The sequence below is a fragment of the Lycorma delicatula genome, chromosome 4 (assembly GCF_047948215.1).
Source record: "Lycorma delicatula isolate Av1 chromosome 4, ASM4794821v1, whole genome shotgun sequence".
NCBI classification, from domain to species: domain Eukaryota; kingdom Metazoa; phylum Arthropoda; class Insecta; order Hemiptera; family Fulgoridae; genus Lycorma; species Lycorma delicatula.
Genome location: NC_134458.1, coordinates 72,132,258 through 72,146,716, shown reverse-complemented (window position 1 = coordinate 72,146,716; position 14,459 = coordinate 72,132,258). Strand labels below are relative to the sequence as shown.

General features: G+C 32.5%; 1 protein-coding gene across 1 annotated transcript in view; it reads right to left on the bottom strand.

Annotated features, from left to right (window-relative positions):
• Positions 1-14,256, bottom strand: part of LOC142323548 (beta-1,3-galactosyltransferase 1-like) — a 66,094-nt gene extending 51,838 nt beyond the window's left edge. Inside the window, exon 1 of the mRNA XM_075363324.1 lies at positions 14,050-14,256. Within this exon, the coding sequence (XP_075219439.1) occupies positions 14,050-14,166 (117 nt within the window). The 5' untranslated portion in view covers positions 14,167-14,256. The remainder of the gene's footprint in view (positions 1-14,049) is intronic.
• Between the last annotated feature and the right edge of the window lie 203 nt (positions 14,257-14,459).

Here is a 14,459-nt window from a genome sequence, read left to right as displayed (position 1 = left end):
AAAAAATTACAAAAAATCAGTAGGAGAAAGTATTGAACAGTGTTTCGCTATACTTTAACCAAAATAAACCAATAAAACGCACTTTAAAAACTAATGGTAGTATTAAAACCGCAGTTTTGGTACCGGATTATCTAGAAAGTAGTTGGGTTTTTATCGAGACAGTAATAAAAATGCCGGCTCAATATTTGAAATATTGCTGTAAGTATTGAATAATGTTTACTAATGGACCACATTACTCTTTCTCTCTCGTGGTTTCTAAAAGGGGAACAGAGCAGGTCGAAAAGTGCAAACATTCGGAACACTAAAAAGAAAAAAATCGGAAGAGTTGCAAAAATAAAAATAAGACGACAGAAGTTTTTAACATAATAAAAACTCCATACAAAATGGTACTCAGTTTTTGCGGTTTGTGAAAGAATGTTAACTTTGAAACAGTCTGCTGTAAAAATATGAAACGTGGGCCTTAGTTAAAATATAAAAGGAAAAGATAAAAAAACCTCAATCGACATGGAAAAAGAAGAGAATAAAACGAGGGGCTGAGTGAGTAATAAGGATATACTAAATGCAGTTATGGAAGATACTGCATTTACGGATTATGGAAGATAATGCAGTTGTTGAAGTATAGAATACTTCAACAAACGATCCGGAAGAGGAAAAAGTTCATCGGACATTAATCGAACATAAAAGGATAATAATAACAGCAACAAAAAAGAAAGAGAGAAGAGGATATAGCAGAGAGACAATGTTAAGTAAGAGAGGATAGTGACAGAATGGGCTGATGAACACTTCCAACGACGTAAAAAACCTGCCAATCTGTACATGGTCGCGAGTTATTTTTTATTATACTAAATACATAGGATTTAGTATAATAAATTCAGCGCATTTCTGGCAATTTTACATCACAATTTTAGTCTTATAAATAAATATTTTATTCTGATCGATACGCAATAATACATTATACAGATCGTGTCGGGAACGGATAGGTACACTACCCCAAGGATAAGAAAAGGCCCCGGCATTTCTGGATGGCTCAAGGGAAAGCGCAGTAAAAACTTCATAAAAAAAATACATATCCGATCGACAAATAGTTAAAAAAAAAAGAGTACTTGCTGTTCATATTAATAATTTAAATAATAAATAACATCAAAGAAATGATATGGCATATACTTACAAATACAGATGTAGAAAATTTAGGCTTTTTTTAATCGGTATTATTTATTGTTGCCGTAAAAGAAAATCTTTTAATTTTATTTTAAATAAATCAGTGAGAAGATCTTTTATACGAGTCGGCAATTTATTAAAAACGGCAATATAAGGATAATAAGGCCCTTTCTCATAAGTCAAAGTATTGTGTGTCGAGTCGCATGAATACAGCTCTTTTGTCCAGTTTTATAGAGGTAGATTGTTATTTTTTTTTAAAGAATAAGTGGCTATTATTATACTACATCCTTTTATTATTCAGACGTTTTTAACGCGTAAAACGTAAGTTTCATTTCTTTTTAATTCTCTGTACAGACACCCTTTATATAATGCTGACGGTTTCCTCATATTTATTTTAATAAACTCCACATTGACCCGACTAGATCACCGATTAATTTGCAACGGCGCAGGCGATGCATGCAAGTTTAATGAAATTTAGAAAATTATGTAACCGAAGAAAAAATTGTACTAGGAATTCGATCCGTACGTAATAATCAAGCACACAACTCTACTCAATCGTATCTCTGTTCGATATTTATTCACCCGTCTCATAGTATTATCGACTAAGTTTTTACATTAAATTCTTCTAACAAAACCCTTTAACATTATTATAGCTGACCCCGAACGATACGATTACAATTCCTTATAGCGTTAAACTATTCTAAAATCGAGTTTCAAAGCAAAAATGGTAAATTTTTTAATTTTAAAAACATTAAAGACGATACCGTTTTGGGACCGATGTAAATTATCTTTCGGATCAAAATACATATTACATAATTCGAGTCAGAAATAGTAAACGATTTATTTCACAGATAACAAAACGGAAGAGCTCAAGCGTTTGCACGAAAGAATCAAAGAAAGACTTGATCAGAGCAAAATCATAAAATAAAAAATAGACGTGCTTAGTGCGAATAAATTTTTTTTTTTTAAAACAGTGATGCGAATACCCGTAGATAGTCGGCTAGTTGCATCTTGAAAGTAGAAGAAATATAAAGAAATAAGGAAATATGAGAATTTTTGATTTACTAAAAGCAAGTCGACACGAACGATAGATATTTTTCAAATAAAGAAGTTAGCCTACTTTTGTGTCCTGAAAAATCCATTTTGGCTTTTTCAAACAGCCCCATAATGTAAAATTTTATTTTAAGGGGTATATATAGTAATATACGGTTTGATCTTGATACAAACGAAATCGATTCGGTCATCTCATGAAAATTTACCTAATACAATCAAAATGTTTACACTGCGAACGACATTAATGAGTATACTATCTCCACGATTAGCGACGGTACAACACCCGAGAACCAAATCCCAACGGGTTTATCCATAGGTATAACTTGTTAATCGCTAGACATACAAATAGAATATGTAATGGGTATAATGATTAAAGAACAGCGGAACAAAATTTCTTCTTCGTTTATCCTTTCTACCTGTGGTATCAAACCATCCGGCCATTTCCTGCACTTTTCTATATTTCTATTCTCAGCTCTCCCTTGCCTCTCTGCCTCGTTAGTTCTACCAGGAAATCCTGCCACAATCTTAACGGATGTCTTCTTTTTTTCTTCTTCCCTCTATACTCCCTGATGCGGTTTCCACGAGTCACTCTTCTTGACCAGGTGTCCGTACCGTCTTGGCTATCTCCTTCCGAAAATATTGACTACTGGTTCCTTATTCGGCTACTCTAGCAAGAATACTCTTTGCAAACTGTCCCTTCTTATGTACTTTATTTCCGAACCGGTCCCTCGACTCTTTAATTTATCTTAACAAAATTGTTTAACTAGGAATCCAACACAAATAACTGGTAGTCGAAGCATATTCTATTAATTATTTCATGAGATTTAAGCACGGTACTACCTCCCTCAAAAGAAAGAAACCTGTCAGTATTTTGATAAAATAAAACGTAAACGTAATGTACATTTGTAAATGTAAAGTGAAAAAATAATTACTGAATAGTAAGCGAATAAAACGAAACAGTAAAGTAAACAAAATACAATATAAGCAATTTTTACGGTTTTGAAATCACTTCATAAAACATAAATGTAAGATCCTGCTATCAGCCGAATGAAAAGCTCCTAATACTTTTGCAAGATAGCCAGAAGCACTATTATGTAAAACTTTCAAGATGAATTTCTTAAAAACCAATTGAAAAAATTTGTAGGTTATTTTTAAGCATAATATTATATTTCAGCAAGTATTTTTAACGCATGAAAGCAATTTTTATATAATTATGAAAGGCAACTATTTCATAAAAATGCTAAATTTAAAAATTAATTTTTTAAAGAAAGCATACACTTCTATAAAAAGTAACAATTCTTTAGTCCAACTACTTCGGCTGCTGTTTAAATACATTAGTCATGATTTACTACAGAGACGAAATCAAGTTTCTACTATGATAAAAATTACCAAATTTAATGCAAAAGAACTGAAACATACACTCACACATATACACTATCTAGTGCGTGTTCTGTTTTCAATGAAGTTCCATTTTTGCTGATCGTATTTACATAAGGTAAGACAAACTTCTTTTACCTATTCAAAGTTATTACAGATAAAAACCATGAGAAGAAAATAGTAAAAAAACACATAAGCAGCCTTTAGGCTATAAAAAGGAACATAAAAAAGGCCTTTGATAAGGATGTACAATAGTGTAATTAGTTTTCAAAAAAATGTCTTAATTAAAATTAAACCGTTAAATTTGTCCTAAAAATCACAACTACAGAAAGTAAAGATACATCTTTTTCTATATAAATAACTTGATAGCAGCTTAATTCTGTTATTAGGCATAAGAAACACAATTTTCAATACAATAATGCTGTGATACAACAGTTACAATCATTATGAACGAATGACAATTTAAAAACCCACTATCATTTGGTAGATGATAGTCAGATAGATAACAGATTATAATAAGAGATGATAATCTACCTCGGTTTCATTTCCAATACAATATAAACATACGGGTTCTGACTAAGTCAGTAAACCACTCCAATCTACAAGAAGATCTTCCATTCTCACTAGCTTTCTCCATTCTTCATCCCTGCTTTCCCATTATTATTTCCATGGATCCTGGTCTGACCTGTACTAGGTTTACCACGTTAAGGATACTGGACCCAAAGAACCAGCAGATACTTGGTACTAAGTATTGGATGCTACCTGTGGACAGTCAGACTCCGTTTCCTATGGTTGTACAATAAGCCTAATAGCTGCAAGTTTCTATCAAGTAAAGCCCACAACAGGCACTTTGACACTGTCCTAATCCAGCTCCACAAAAAATAATAACGGACATAAATCAAGTTTTTTATGAAAGTTAAAAAGTAACTCAATTTTAAGAAATATCAATTATATGACATAAATTTATAACATTAGAAATATTCTAAAATTAAAACACCAGAATAGATATTAAAATAAATAAACAAAAACACTCTCAGTGTATTCCTTAATCAGTAGCTCTGGATACAACAGAAACCCTGATCGGAGGCAATTCCTCTGTAAATTGAGCACCCCTTTCTTTTCTTATCATTTATTCCTTCTTTCTTCAATGCTCATCGTGAAAATTGGGTCGGCTGCCTCCTTAGCTCAAACTGTGACGTCATTTTAGAAGCTGAGCTGACAGGGCAGCTATCGCTTTTTTAACTCTGAATCCAACACAAATACCTGGTAGTATTCCCAAGGATTTTTTTCCGTTTTTCTTAAAGATCTATCAGAGGCAGTCCTGAGAGTAGACCGTCCTCTTATTTTTTCCTTCCTTTGAAGAGTTCCATGTATGTTGGTTCACTTTTTTTGGCTTTCTGGGGTTGCAAAAATTATTTTCTCCCCCACAGCTATCCAAGAACCTTTCAACTAGAAATTTCATAAAAAACAAAGATAGTGGCTGAGGTGCCTAATGGGTAAAACAATCCTCATACAATCTTATCTAATCTAGTGTATTTAAGTAAGAATATTATACAATGTGTAGTTGACAGGTACCAATATTGTTTTACAGAATGTTGCTATACTATGTTTGGAAACTGTTTTTTAGAAAACAAATTTTTTGAAATTTCAATAACATTTGAAAAACTTTACTAAGAAATATCTATTATTCCAAATGATAATTTATTACTGTCATTATTTTTAGTAGTTTGATACATTTCTGATATTTTTTTTTTATAAAAAATAATATTGTCTAATTTTACTGACAACCACATTTTTTAATTTCACATATAATTAAAAAATCATTTTTATAAAAGTGGAGATAAAATTTTTCACAAAAGTCCATTGTTGCAGAAAAAATAAAATGAGTTGTTTAATTTGATGGAGGTAAAAAAAGTCTATTTTAACACTAACATAACTATTTTAACTATTAACTTATTTAACTATTTTAAACACTAACCACATATTTTACAGAGTTATGTCAAAATTAATGAACTCAAAAATTACAGATAAGAGATCAAGAAAACCATATATATCTACATTTATTAAAATTCAGTAACACGTTTCTCGCTGTTTAAACCAGATTCTAGAATATTTTTCATGATGGTTTTTTCTTTTAATAATCTTAGCTACAAAATTACAATAGTTCCAGCTCGTGTCATCTTTCATAAGCCAAATGTTAGTCACTTAAGTGTAAGAGTTTGGTCAAAAGAGTATTACAAATTATTATTGCCTATGTACAGACAATGATGTCAAAGCATCTACTTAAGCAATTTAGATTAATATATTGTTACAGCAAACGTGTTTTTTATTTAGTTTTTAGAACAATAAATTAATTTTTATTCAGAATCCTGACTAGCAGAATAATTTATTGAAATATATGAAACTATATTTGTGGTGGAAGCTTATTATCCACTATTCTAGCGATAAGGACTGAAAACTTCACACTCCATTTGGAAAAAAAAATTTTCTGTTTTTGTTAAAGATTCATCAGAGGCAGTCCTTGTCAGAGTAGATTGTCCCCTTACTTTTTCCTTCCTTTGATGAGTTCCACGGTTCGGCTGTACTGAATCCATCGATAGTATCATGCTGGCACTTTCTAGTACACAAGGTAGCTGCTTCTATAAATGGGGTTAGTGTAACAGCAATTCTACTTAGTTACTGCAAAAAACCAAACTAGCAGGTGAAGCGCCTACCAGAGTTAGGTCTCCTATGCTTTGTAAAATCTAATGTCACTAATGATGGCCAACAGAAACATGGTAGCTGCCAATTCAATTTCCATGACACTTGTTCAATGAAGAAGAAATAAGATTAGAAAATGGGAGATAAAAGAAAGGTGACAGGATCATAAACTCAAAGATGGTTTTATGACAATTTACATTAAGGTAGTTCATCTTTACAATCTTCCCCAGGACACAACAGCACTGAAGTCAACTATTATACTGACCAAGCAAATTAAACTTTGTTCTAAATGCGGCTAATGTAAATGCCCTATGAGGATAGGCATATTTGAACTTACCTTCAGCAGAACTTAACTTAGGTTGTTAATAACTTTAATAAACTTTTCCAATACATCTAAAATTCCCAGAAAATGTGAAAACTGCACAATATTCTTTCCAATAGTTTTGCTTTATAGCTTGCAAGTGACTTGGAATGTGAAGAAATTCTTAAGATTACAAAAAATTATTTTATTTCAATCATTTTACAGTTACAACCATAAAATTATGATAATGGAACAATTTGTTTTTATTAATCTGTTTTTTCTATATTTTTAACCAAACTCTAAGGTTTAAGTAAATCTTGATTCTTCTTTCATGCTTTTACAATTCAAAAAGTACTCCCTGAAATATCAAAGCCCATAAAGGAAATTACCAACCTACACAAGGAATACTAAATAATTTTTATGACTGAATTTTTAAAATGGCAGTTTATATATATAATTAATTCTAAAAAGCGAAAGAATATTACCAAACTACCAGTAAAATAAATTCCCAGCTGTAATAAGAAATGTTTAAAGTATAATATTGTGAAAAATTGTACAAAGTGGTCATTTAAATGACATACTAAATTAAATTTAAACTTATTAAAGTGTTTTACTTAATAATGTTTCAATCATACCAACAGTTACATCACTGTAGTTATTACACCGCAAATAGTTCTAGCTGATTTACCAGCAATTATTGGTAATTATTTTTAAGCCAAGAAGAATATTTCTTGATATCAAAATACATGTCTTCCTGACTGAAATATAAAAACTTCATCTGAAACTGCAGAGCAATATCAACACTAATATCAGAATGATAACTACAGACACAAACAAAAACTCAACAGAACAGCCACAGTAACTGGTATTAAGCATGATGATAAACCACCCTGAATAGTCGCTACCCCGGAGGTTGATTGCATCCTTACTTTACTCTTCTCCTTTTCTTTCCTTTAACCCTTCTTCCTTGGATAGGTATGATAAAAATTATTTTATCCATCAAGCAGGCAGAGCAGCTGTTTCTTTTACTGGGGATCAAGGTCCCACAGTCTGTATACTCCAGGCACACTACACTGAAGTTCCCAACTCTGTCCATAAAACTGTCCAGGGACAGCACAAGAAACCAAACTATTGGCTGAGGTGCCCATCATGTAAAACCCAGCTTCTTACTACTTCTAAAATTTAAATAAAACAATTTTTTTAATTTTGTATGGTTTGATAGAAAAATTGATTTTTTTTTTAATCTTCAAGAACATTGTAATGATAATAAACCATTGTTTTTTGGCCAAATTCATTTTTTTTCATAAAATATTACATGTAATTAAAGTATACAGTGCCATGAAACTGCAAACACCAAATATTGAAATATGAGGCAAGTTCACTTATCAATCACAGAGCACATAACAATACACATAGGTGCCACACTGAATCTTGAAGCCTGAACTACGATGGTTAGTATGGTGCCTTTTATCCAAACAGGAAACATTCAGTAAATGTTCCTTTTCCCATGTCAGAAAAGGAAGATAATCACCTGAATAACATTAAAAAATGTAAAGAAAGAACAGCAGCTGCGTGTGGTGAGGTCGTGATCCAAAGTCCGACAACTTAGAAAAGAGAAAAAGCAGTTACTAGAAAAATTAGTCAAAAATTCAGCGAAGACTTCCTTCTCTACTCCAATAAAATAAAAAACCCCATGAAAACCCTGCAATGGAACTAGATGACTTTGACAAATGTGTGGTGATACGGACCATAAACAAATTTCGTGAAATTCATAAACTGCCAATGGTGATAAAGACAATATAAGCACTTAAAGACACCAACGGTAATTCAGGTAAAGAGACAAGCTTGAGAAAGATAATCAAAGGATTGGGCTTTCGGAGTAGAAAGACCGAAAATAACAGGAAGGTTCTCACTGAGCGACTTACATATGGTTAAAATGTATTCTGTATCTGACTGCCTTAAAAAAACTTAGAACTGAAAATAGGCCGATAGTGTATCTCAACAAGTCATATTATCTTCTCACATTACAAATAAATTGCGGTGTAGTGATTCAGGTGACAGGCTGAAAGTTCCTATTTCAGAGGGCAGCAGACTTACAGTACACGCTAGAGGAGAAACAGGTCTTGTACTAAACACCTTACTAACGTTTAAAAAGTGGAGATTAAAGAGGCCAAATGAAAGCAGAAAATTATTTAAAATGGACATACAAGATATTAATTCCAAACCTTTACAATAATTCTCTGGTAATTTCTGATAATGCATCCTATTACAATGCAATTTTAGAAAAATCATTAATTTCTAATTCAAGAAAAGAAGATTTAATAAAGTGGTTGCAGAAGCATTCCGTTCCTCATTCTCCCTTTATGCGGAAACCACAGTTTACAAACTGGTAAAAGCAAACAGGGAAGAGTTGGTGGAGCTTCTTGTTCACTCAATTGGGGTTGGTGTGAAAAGAATCACACATAAGTTTAACAAATTACTGTTTGGAGGATACTTCCCAGTAAGTTGGAGGAAGGGTATTGTTAAATTGTTGTTTAAGGAGGCAAAAAGGAACCCATTTTTCATCATATTGGCGCTTGACATTGTTGCCGGTTATTGGTCTCACAAAGCTTAATGATGGAAAATCAGTACTAGTTTTGTCTCGGAAAGGGAACAGAGGATGCCATACTCCACATGATGAGTGTGCTAAGAGCTATTTGATTAAAGCCCATCAGGGCTATGAATGGGGTGGGGAGGCTATGACTAACGGAATCATCACAAGGTGGGTGTCTTCTCCTACAGGGGTTGGGATGTGCTAAAAGCTAATGAGGAGGAATGTACTGGGAGTTTTCCTGGGAATCTCCAGTGCATTTAATAACCTGTGGTGTGGCCTTTTGTCATTTATCAGTCACAAAAGAGACAATGCACTGATAGTGAACCGCAAGCAATGCGAAGCTACTTCGGGCATCAGGATGTGCTGCTCCGCAAGGGTAGGCAAGACGTTGTCCAAGAGTTGTCCTCAGGGGGCGTGTTGGGTCCATTCTTGTTAGTGGTGGAGTCTGATTCCCTTTTGCATCTAAGATTGCCCAGCAGGTGTCTCATCGGGGCTTACGGGGCCTGGTGGATTCAGATGTGTGTCCAGGTTGTGGATAACTAGATGAAGCATAACATGTAATTTACGAATGCGTAAAATACGGACTTATGCACACGGAGGCTATTTGTCGGCTCAACATTAGATTTCCGTGAGAATTGAAAAAACCGGGCCGAATGGGTAATCGTTGAAAATTTCATCGAGCATCTTGCAAGAGCACGGATTGCCGAGGGAATTTAGGGTTCCGCCTGGTCTTTGCTGTGTTTTGGTTTAGTTGTTATTGTGTTATAAGGTTTGATGTTTTTGTGGTGTTTTGTTTATTTAGTTTTATTTTAGTTAAGTTTTTTTTCTTGTTTTGTGTTATGGTTACGTGTTGAAATCAACTTCTAACCTATCGGGTAGGTAATTGCGGTTTTAATTTCAGTTCCTTCAGTCACTCAGTTTTTAATTTCAGTCACTCAGTCTTGTTTAAAGATTAAATATACATGTTTTTTGTTTTAAAAAGAGTTCGTTTCCTAGTAGTACACCGACGGAAATATTACAAGTGGTATTCGCGTCGGTGGCATCCTGACTGAGATGCCTTTTGCCGAGGTTCTGAAGATACCTCCCGGTAAAGCCCATAAGGGCTAAGTACGGAGGAGGTGGCGAGGCAACCGAAACTGCCAAACAGAGAGTGTCTTCCCCTTCGGGGTCAGGATGTTCATGGAGTACTTCATTTTAATTCAACAAATGATCAGTGAATCACTATTTTTGATTTTGATGATATTTGGTTTATGATAACTACCCGCCTTGTAGTGGCCAAAAAATCTTTTTTTATATTTAAAAAATATACATGTATATATATATTTACATGTTTTATATTTTTTTTAAATCTTTTTCTTGAGTAATCGACTATTTTCTAACTCACCAACAGGTAAAAACAGTAATTTTCCATGAGCTGTAGCATTGTTGTTTTACATCGTACAGGTCAGAAAGGGCTTTTTGGAAAGAGTAAAGATGGAACTTCATCTTAGTCTACTCAAAATTCATTTTGTTACATAAGAAAATCTTGTAATGTTTACTGAAGTTACGTTTACAGACTGTTGTTTTTTTTTCAAATTTTGGGTCCAAAATAAATAATGAAGCGCTTAGAGTAACAGGCCTGTTTTTTACCTTTTAACTCATTGGTACTAGCAGTACTTATAAAAAATAAACTTGGACTGTTACCGAGTGTCCTTCATTAAAAAAATGGACGCCAAATCGTAAGATTACGAAACGTCTCAATTTTGGGGCCCAAAAACATGTGAAACAGGTGGCAAAAATCTGAAATGTTTGAAGCAGTATGTACTTTTTACGTACTTTAAAACCATATAAAATTTATTTTGTTACTCAAAGGGGTTGACGAATAATGAAACCATCAAAACTGCTAAAAACACCATTCCTTCTAACCGTGAACAATGTAGCATGTGAATTTCCCCTGAGATTGCGGAAAGAGATAGGTTTGCCACAGGACAAGGAGACGCATGACAAGGGCGTATCTCCCTGCCCTTAGAATTGGCGGACAGATATCGCGAATGCAAGAAGGATCTTGTTAGATGCATTCGCGATGCTAAAAAGAGATCCTGGAAGAAGCTAATTGCGGATGTAGAAATAGATCCATGGGGCAGGTCTTACAAGATATTGGTAAGCAGAGCCATAAAGCCCAGAGCCCCTGTCAATCAGAATGTCCAGGAGATTCGCAATATAATAAACGAGCTTTCCTCCCAGAGAAGAGCAACTTCTCTGGGAGAAGTTGCCAAGATCCCAAGCAATCTTGGGATTGATGATAGAAGTGATGGGGACACAATTGAAATTTTGAAAAACATTATAAAATGAACATTAAGGAACTTCACAAAATTTAACCTTTCACTTTTACCCTTTCTCCTTATTCCCATTTTCATTTTACCATATTTACTTTTCCCAATTTTCCCCTTTCCTTCTCCTATTTCTCTTTCCCCCTTTCTTTTTTCTCCTTCAATTTCATTTTTCCCCTTTTACCTTTTTAGATTCTTCCCTCTTTCCCTTATCCGATTTTCCCTTTCTCCCCGCGCGTAAATCGGTCCAGTAGTTTTGTAGTCTATAGCGGAAACACACATCGGAAACACTGAAATGGAATCGTAAAATATTTAGTATAGCGTGTGTTGCTTTTACGTCCAACAGGAAGCGCTGTTTTTTAAAAAAGAAACTATGTTTTCACTTGTCACAGGTGTGACATCTTAGGTATATAAATAGTAGATACATAAAAACACAAACGTATTCGAATGCAACTTTGTGTCAAAATTTCAAAGCAATATGAAATTATTGTATGTGAAGAAATTTCAGGATTTAAGATTTTGAACAAACGAACATTTACATTTTTATATATATATATATAAAATGTATATGCTTACAACATATTTTATTTTTTATTTTTTTCTTGGGATTATTTGTACATATTATTAGAACTTATTAAATTTGACAGAACTTATATATATATATATATAAAACTTACAGTTCTATAAAATTTAATTGGTTCAATGAAAAATTTTTAATTAATATCCAATCATTTTCTGCTACAAAAATATGTTATTATGCATTTAAAAAAATGGTAAACATGAGAAGAATTGCAGAAGCACTTATGTGAAGCTGGGAATTAAACAGTAGTAGGCCTACACATATATATAATTAAATCAAATTACGGGTACTTACATATTAACGCCACCACAGCTACAGCTTTATTTAAAAACAAAGTAGTCAATCGGATTTCGGTGGAAAATGGGCCGATATAGAGTTAACAGGAGTGTTTTGATTATTTAAATAATAAATAATTGCAATAATTACTGAATTTATTAAATAAATACTCAAAAAATTACAGTGTTAATTAGTCAAGCTTAGCGAGCGTAGGTTAAGTTTGGTTAAATTATATTTATAAAATAAATAAATAACCATTTATTAAAATTAATAAAGAGACTGTTCATTTTCCACCGAAATCCGATTGACTACTTTGTTTTTAAATAAAGCTGTAGCTGCAGTGGCATTAATACGTAAGTACCAAATTAAGTTTAAAAATGTAAAAATATTAGCTATAAAAAAAATTTTCAAAAAATTATGTTCTGTGATCCAATACTAACACCACAAAACATTTTATGAAGGCCCATTTGCTGTTAGGTAACATTTGTAGTTAGCACATGTTATGCTAATCAAAATGCGGCTGTCACTGTCATCGCACCAAACATCAAGATTGGTTGCACCACTTGTACCATGGTAGGGTTCGCAGTGGTAAGCTACTAGAATCATACTGTAACAGGAAGAAATTTTAGAATAAACAAGGCTTTATATAGCTGCTAATAATTGTTGTGTATAATTTTAATGCACAATTATTTAAGATGATAAAAAACCCACTGAAAGCATTCAGTCACTAGCACAGAGGTTTTATATTTCTAAGTCTGCCAGCTGCAGTTGATCTAATCTATGTAATTCAAATTTAAAATCAAGGTTAGTTATGGGACATAAAAACAAATATGTCAATAACAAACTATTTCATTTTGAGTCATGAATTTGCATGCTCAGATCCAAATAAAAGAAACGTTTATTATACCTCATTTTGTACTACAGTATACATGTGCTGCCTCATTAAATTTCATTATACATCATAAGACACTTTTAAAAAGTAAAGTAATAAAAGTTAAGAACCATAAAAAAAACATTTCTTTAATTATTGACAAATATGATATTGTGGTACCTCAACATTCACAGTTTAATCTCTTATGTATTACACCAGCTGAACTACAAAAAATTTAATAAAATATTTGGCAATTCTTGTACATATAATTAGGCTATTCTATTATAAAAATATACAGTAGATGAAACAAATTTTATACAACGTATATAATAAAAGTAGTAACACATAGTATATTATAAAATAATTCAGTAGAATAACATGTATGCATAATTAATAAAGACTATCAATTTGAATTCAACTCTTTCCTGATAAACAAACATTTATGCATATACAGATACTCCACGTTATTTTTAACGTTTTAGTACAAAAATCTGCTTTTTATTAAATGACTATAGTCTTATAGCTACAAACCCGAAACATTAATCCTCAAAAAGTATTTTAATAAGGTTTTTAATATCATACACAAACCCATTGAAGATGACTGCACCGGCATTATGAACGGCTTCAATTCACTATTTTGAAGGAAAAAATTCACCTGACAAGTGCAAATGAACCACGAGTTAATTACTAAATAAATAGAATTTACACATGTATTTTTAATATTTACAACATACTAGAAATCGGTCTTTCAACAAATTCACCCCACTGCATTAAACCTTGAGGTAGAACAAAACCTAGGTTACTCAGAGTAACAAAAATACGGGTACTTACTCTGTTATTGGCATTTTCTCTCAAAGATGGAAATTCAATGCGCAGAACAGAATGAAGTAATACATTACATCTATACAAATTACATCTAATACATTTACACAATTTACAAAGCTTCATATAACCAAGTACGAATATCACCTCACCAACTCCCACAACATACTGTTACAGTAAGTGATGCAGGGATGCCAAATAGTTGGCCTTGAATTATCGTATACGGTTTAAAAATGTTCAATCGCCAACGATTAATAATTTTAGTTACATAACTATAGAATTAACTTAAGCATGAATTTAAAAAAAGGAATATACACCCATCGGCATATTTTCTTAAAAAAACAAAAAAAAAACAATTTTATATATATATGTATATATATATATATATGCAGAAAAAATTATCAGTTTATGCAGTTATT